General features: G+C 34.8%; 1 protein-coding gene across 2 annotated transcripts; it reads right to left on the reverse strand.

Annotated features, from left to right (window-relative positions):
* Positions 1-4,598: 4,598 nt before the first annotated feature.
* Positions 4,599-6,748, reverse strand: LOC129415955 (uncharacterized). Of its 2 annotated transcripts, XM_055170160.2 has the most exons (3): positions 6,669-6,748; positions 6,304-6,608; positions 4,599-5,883 (listed from the first exon to the last, which is right to left on the reverse strand). In XM_055170160.2, the coding sequence occupies exons 1-3, from the start codon at positions 6,697-6,699 to the stop codon at positions 5,638-5,640; spliced, it is 582 nt and encodes a 193-aa protein (XP_055026135.2). In that variant the 5' UTR covers positions 6,700-6,748; the 3' UTR covers positions 4,599-5,637. The 2 variants fall into 2 exon arrangements, with proteins under 2 accessions (XP_055026135.2, XP_055026134.2); XM_055170159.2 differs by having other exon boundaries at positions 4,602-5,883; positions 6,304-6,738.
* Between the last annotated feature and the right edge of the window lie 747 nt (positions 6,749-7,495).

A 7,495-nucleotide genomic window follows, 5' to 3' on the forward strand; every position in this document is an offset into this window, starting at 1 on the left:
ATACTGTGATTAATACACATTGCCTGTCAGAATGGTAGTATGAGGACACACTGTATTTGATATATCACTGTGACAACAGCTCACATCTGCTACTTGCCATTATCTCAGTGATGACTATAGACCCTTGAATGAGTTAAATTTTTATGAAAAAAATCCATATATTGTATATATATATATATATATAATCTACTTGTTAGTGCAGTTGATCTTTTTAATGACAGCTGTGATTTGTTTGTGATTGCACATCTTTACCAGCAGGGGTCAGTGTTGTCATTACTGAATGACCCAAACAAGAACCTATATAATAACGCTATACAACACTTAACGTTATATTATTAAATTGATTGACTGTTAGTTGTGAGCAGACAATGTCAAACGCATTGAAGAAAACAGTGATCATACATGTGAAGAAATTAAGTTACTTGTCAGATTTTCCTAACAAGAAAACATATAAAAAAAACAATGATTCATGATTTTACAAAATAAATAAGCCCAAAGTAGCTTATTATAAGCGGACTTGGCAACTATGGTGACTTCCTCCTCCCGTTGAAACGGGCCGGATAATTGATGCAGAATTATTTACAACGCTGTTAGACCAATCACACTTTGCAAAGATTTGTATTCGCCCAATCAGCGTTGTGTAGGGCGGGCTTCTATCGTGACCCCGAAATAGACGTGTCTCACACGTGTATTTGTTTCCGTGAAAGCCTACTCCACACTGATGTCTTATCCTATTAACAAAAATACAAAAATTATTACATGCTTCTTTTGTACATGTTTATGTCACAGTTTGTACAGATGTTACATTTATATAATGTTTATACTGTGACTTTGTACTTCTTTTTTTAATGTTTTTGAATAAAAAAGAAAAAAGCCTAGTCCACACGTAGGTATTTTTATAAACAGAGCTTTCCTCTATCGTTAAAAAATCTCAGCGTCCACATGAACACACAAAACCTGGTATGAAGCACTGTCAGTAGCATGCCAAACCAACATATGGCAAAATATTCCTAACCGTAAAGCCATGTTGGCCAATCAGAAGCCATTGCAGAGGTTACCCTCAGCACGTCACAGGCCCAAAACTCCAATTTCACCGGCTACACGACAACGCTGTAACCTGAGTTTCTAAAAATCTTCACCCTGGCAGGAGTTTTTATAAAGGTTTGGTTTCAGTCACCTGATACTGCGTTTGTGTGTTGACGAACGCCCAAAACACATATATATGTAGTGTCTTTCTTGGTTGCTAGTTTGTCATGAAGCTAACGTTGGAGTAACATATTTTCACGTCATGAAGTGTCTTTATAAATATTTTGCTCAGTTTTTAAAGGGGGGGGGGGGTTTCAATGGTATTTCATGCATTCTGACTTATTAGCACAGTTATAGAGTTGTTTCCTCATGCTAAACGTAGGCAAAGTGTCAAAAAACTAAACGTAGGCAAACTGTTACAAAGTATTTCTGTGCCGAGGGTTCGTACAATTTTCGGAAAGTTTTTTTCGATTACGGTTCCAGCTGACGTTTCAGGGGTTTTCTATACGTATCACTTCTTTATATGGGCACTTTCCCTGGAAAACCCCGCCCACCAGTCAATCAGCGGGAGACGCTAGAACTTGCAAACATCTTATCACGCGAGACAGCTTTGTTTAATTTCAAAACTCGATAATGGCACGAAAGTGTGTTTTTGGATGTAAGGAGAAGAAATCTAGTCTTATGGAAACAATGGATATAGTTTATTATCCGGGGTAGCAGCAGTGTTTTGCGTGTGTGTTTTGATGCACTGGATTTCCCCAACCGGGTCATGACGAGTTGCATGCGGTAAGACAGACTTCTGTCTTATGTTGGAAATAGGTGCGTGCATATTATATAAATGACACGAACATGTAGTGAATCATAAGTTAAAACAGTGTTGTATAGTGTTGCATGACTCGTACTCGCTCCACCCGCGGTAGTAACTCCTCCTTCTTCATTTTTTCGTACGTTATCGGAAAGATTCGGTAAAGCTAATCTTTCTTTTATACATCTGATTAAACTAAAGACTCTTCAGAGATATAAATGATGTAATACTACTCTATAGGTATTCCAGATTAACATCATAAATGCACAAACAGTGTGTGTTACGTGAGCTTTAAGGAGAATGTGGATGTGTTGAAGTAAATAACACTAACTAGCTGGTTCACACATAACTAACTCTCAAACTATTGTTGTTATGCTGCTAAGATTACATCATGGTTGTGAAGAAGAAAGTACCTAAAGTGCAGGCTGTAGTCTTGGATGATGCCAGGTTAAAGAGTCTGATGGGTAAGTTAAGTGTCAGTGTTATTGTCTTATTTTCTATAATACTGTATTTGCCTCTCATATGATGTGATTTCTGTCTGTCAGACGCTCTATCTGTTGTGGGTGATAGTACATCAACACATCTTGCTGAGGTTCTCAAAGACAGTCTGTCCTCCTCTGAGCCTGTAAAGCAGATCCAGCTCATCTCTAAGGTCAGTGTATACCTGCATCATATTAGACTGCTCACTACATTCAACCTGATCTTCTGTGTATTACATAAAACATGCTTCCTAATCTTCAATATGTAGCATCAAGTATCCAACAGTTTTAACTTTTATTGATTTGCAAAACCAATTAAAAATATTAGATTTCTTTGTTTGTCATTGCATGTCACATATAAGGAAATTAGTGTGCACTTCATGAAAGTGTAGCATCTATACAGAAGCCTTTTCATGTAACGTTTACCTACAAATAACACTTAAATACAGTACATACAATATACAACAAAAATAAACTAAGAAAGTCTGTATGTTAAACCTTCAAATGTTCTTGAAGTATTGCTCATATATGATATTGAAAATGGTTTGTGTTGATGTGTGCAGGCAGAATCCATGCTGGAGCAGTTGTGAGAGGATGATGAGTCTCCTTCAGGTCCTTTACTGCAAGCTTGCTTGAACACACTGACGTTCTTACATATCACACTGCCAGTCAAGAATCCACTGAAGAGAGCCGTAGCAAGGTTTGAAACATCAACATTTATTCATCATGTGTTATTATCAATGAATCAGTTCCCACTTATTATGTGATGGGTCTTGTTGACCAGGTTAATAAAGAAATAATTGGGTAAAGTTGACACACATTTTTATTCTAGGTGGATTTAAAGGGATAGTTCACCCAAAAATGAAAATTCTGTCATCATTTACTCACTCTCATGTTGTTACAAACCTGCATAAATTTCTTTGTTCTGATAAACAGGAAGGAAGATATGTTGAGAAATGTTGGTAACCAAACTGTTTATGGACCCCATTAACTAGTATGAAAAAATAATACTATGGAAGTAAATGGGGTTCACGAACGGTTTGGTTACAAACATTTCATAAAATATCTTCCTTCCTGTTTATCAGAACAAAGAAATTTATGCGGGTTTGTAACAACATGAGGGTGAGTATATGATGACAGAATTTTTATTTTTGGGTGAACTATCCCTTTAAAACCAACATTAAAAACACTTCTAATAAAAACACATTTGTCTTATTTAACTTATAACTCAAAAACTTCAATTTACTATGTTGTAGCTCTTAAAACCAGTTTCTCATATGTCTGTTTAATAAGTGTTGAAGAGAAACCTTTCATGACAATAAATAATCCTATTTTAGACTCTTTCAAATACTTTTTCAAAGAAACATGTATTATGTTGTTGGAATTATAGTTTTACCACAAACAAACACACTGCAAAATAAAGACATGACACAATGATTCGCTTTTTAAGTAATTATATTTATTAATAAATATAGAGCCAGATATTTATATACCGGTATTAGTTTAAAGCTATATTATAAAGTGTATCATTAATATATAATTAATAGTATAATGAATACATAATATAAAATATTTATATTATTAATGTATATATTATAAAGATATATATAATATTAGCATTATTTACATATTAGCTTTTATGTAGCTTTAATATTAGCTATTGTTTTTTATAAAGTTATATTATAAGGTGTATAATTCATTTATTATTAATATATAATTAATAGTATAATAAATAAATAATATAAAGTATTTATATTATAAATGTATATATTTATATTATAAATGTATATATTATCAAGATATATAATATTAGTTGTATATATATTTATATATTAGCTTTAACTTTAGCTTTATATATTACCTTTTAAAATAGCTTTAATATTAGCTTTATATATTCGTATATAATAATAATGTTATTAATATATAATATATTAGTGTAATAATAGTACGTATATTATAAATTTTTATTATAAGACTATAATATTAGTTGTATATATATTTATATATTAGCTTTAAATTTAGCTTTATATGTTACCTTTTAATATAGCTTTAATATTAGCTCTATATGTTTGTATATAATAACAATATTATTAATATATAATATATTAGTGTAATAATAGTATAATTAATATATAATACATTATAAAGTATATTTATTATAAATATATATTGTAAATGTATAATATTGGTTAATAATTAAATATTTATAATATTAATATTTGTTTATATGTTTATACATTAGCTTTATTCTATTAGCTTTTTATATTTTAGCTATATATAATATTTACTTTCTATTTATAAAGCTATATTATAAAGTGTATAATTAATATAGTATAGTAATATTTTAGTAGTAGTAAGTAATAGTATAATTAAGATATAGTATATATATTTAGTTATCTATCTGGAGAGTTTAATTTTTATATAAGTTGTTATACATTCATGTCAGAGGAAAGTGCTGCTGTTAAAATGAGCAGTGCTGGAGTTTAGCTGTCAGCTGCTTGTAAAGCTGATCTGGAGACAGCAGAGGTAACTGGATCTAAAACTGAAGGTAAAACTGTGAAATCTCAAAAACATGAAGGCAGAGGAACCGGAAACCGAGAAGACAAAGCACAGCAACGCTACAGCCATGAACGACAGGACCTGCAAACCAGTCAATAAAACAACACAAGAGATGAACAAGACTTCTGAACAATGACAGATGAATATAAAAGCTGCAGACCACCAGCAGAAACCTGCAAAGGACAAAACCTGAACCCGAAACAACCTGCTGACCACCAGCCGAAACAACCTGCAAAGGACAAAACCTGAACCCGAAACATCCTGCAGACCACCAGCCGAAACAACCTGCAGACCACCAGCCGAAGCAACCTGCAAAAGACAAAACCTGAACCCAAAACATCCTGCAGACCACCAGCTGAAACAACCTGCAAAAGACAAAACCTGAACCCGACACAACCTGCAAAAGACAAAACAGACAGAACCCGAAACAACCTACAGACCACCAGCCGAAACAACCTGCAAAAGACAAAACCTGAACCCAAAACAACCTGCAAAGGACAAAAAACCAGGAAGAGAAGAATCTCAAAAAGCCATGACATGAAACACAACATAGATTAACAAGACCAGGATCACAAACTCATTAAAATGGGACCTCATTTAAAGTATAATAAAATCTATAGGAATACATTTAACACAATTATCAAAAAATAATGAAAAACATTACTGAAATTCTTATACTTATGCTACGTATCTAAAGTGGTATTTACAATATTTACAGCGGTAGTTTTAGGTGTGACTGATCTGTGTGTTTATAAATCACTCATTGATTCAGTACCTCTTGGGAGAAGGCTCTCCACTGATGTCCACTTCGATGCGAGGAGGAGCAGCTCCTGGTGTGGAGAAGATCTCTCTGATGCGGATGGATCCATCAGCCTGCTCTTCCTCACAAAAGCTGGGACGGTTGAGTGCTTCCCACAGGCGCTGCTTGATCCTCAGACCCAGATCCAGGCTGTAGGGACGAAGCCGACCAGAGGGCAACCGTAGGAGGGGATCCACCATGGAGTGATAGATCTCCTAAAAAGTAAGGGAGGGAAACCATAAAGCGTGTGAATTGCTTGTTATGCTTCTCAATGAATTATGGTGAAAGGTGGCTACATCCAAAACCAGAGGGCGCTTTTATACAGAAACTCAAAATGCGCCACAAAAGAAACACCATTTACTAACACAGCTCCAGGAGATGACTACAAGCATATTTATATCGCTGTTCTTTAAAAGTTTTCAGGTATTTTCATGATAATAAAGAATATTTATAATGATTATGTTTGACGAGTGCATCTTTTTATATAAACAACTTGAACAGTGATTTTAGATTGATAAGGATGGATCAAAGAGCCGTAGCATGAACTAGCTGTGCATAATATCGCCTCTGCGTTTCAGAATCAATACCAGACAAGCTTTATTTGTGTGTATTGCGATTTATCATTAGACCCTTACCTGAAAGTCCTCCACGGTGCGGCCGTTGATGTAGAGAGGTTCCTCTGGTGCCAGGTCCACGGATGGTGCTGAGACCGGAGGCCTGAAAAGTGCTGGACAAAGGTCAGGAATAACAGCGGTGTTGTGCATGTACCTGTCCTCCAGCGTCTGGTGGTCCTCCTGCAGCTCAGCATCTCTCTTCCTCTTCTTCGGTGGCTGAACGGCTCTGGAGATGCAGCTGTAGGTGTGGTCCAACCCGGTCACGTCCGCCATCACTGGGAGGTCCGCTACCTTCGACACCTTCGACCTGGAAACACTCAACTGGCCTACACAGTAATCATCCAAAAATTTTGAACGAACTCGTGTCCTTCGGAGGCCATACTCACCTGTGAAGGTCCTCACCGTGCTCGTCATCATGAAGATATCAACAAGATTCACAAGCAGCAGAAAATCTCTTGAGAAATCTGTGTGTATCAAGATTGAGTAAAAATTTTGTTTTGAATTTGGTTTCTACAACTGATGTCACACGTATGACATAAAACACAAATCAACCAATCACGTGGCTCCTTGGAATGCTCTGTAAATTTCAAATATACGCTGATGTCCACTGATGTAATGTAGAGTCTTTAAATGTAAACAACACTGTCAATATTCAATTAGAGCTGTCATTGTACTACTTTATCTTTTATTTCTTGTACATTAGTGAATATTTACAAGAGTTTTCTCCTTACAATAAAATTTTCTATTTCAGTTGCACATTTATTTATTAAATAAGTTTCATAAATGTTTACACATACAAAAAGTAACATTAAAATATTTATAAACAGAACACAATAAGGGAATTATTTATACATTTTAATTTTTATAATCTCATTTTTCTTCTTCACAATAGTGTAATAGCTAGAAGTCCAGATTGGCTTCAGGAGCAGACAGTTGGGTGTCTATCTGAGTGCCTGTCTTCTGCACCGTGAGCACATATCAGTATCCTCACCTGATGGATTGCATCACTTCCTGTCTGGATGGCTTTCCCATTGGTACTTTTTTCATGGATAAATATTGATTATCACACATCTAATAATGTGTAAGTATTTTTACATTACCAAAGAAATGGTAACATTACAAATCTACATACGTGTTTATACCCACACACATACAGTCACCTCCATAAATATTACACCAGAAGCACATTTTGTGTTATTTTAGCTGTTTACCA

The sequence above is a fragment of the Misgurnus anguillicaudatus genome, chromosome 11 (genome assembly GCF_027580225.2).
Source record: "Misgurnus anguillicaudatus chromosome 11, ASM2758022v2, whole genome shotgun sequence".
In the NCBI taxonomy this organism is placed as follows: Eukaryota; Metazoa; Chordata; class Actinopteri; order Cypriniformes; family Cobitidae; genus Misgurnus; species Misgurnus anguillicaudatus.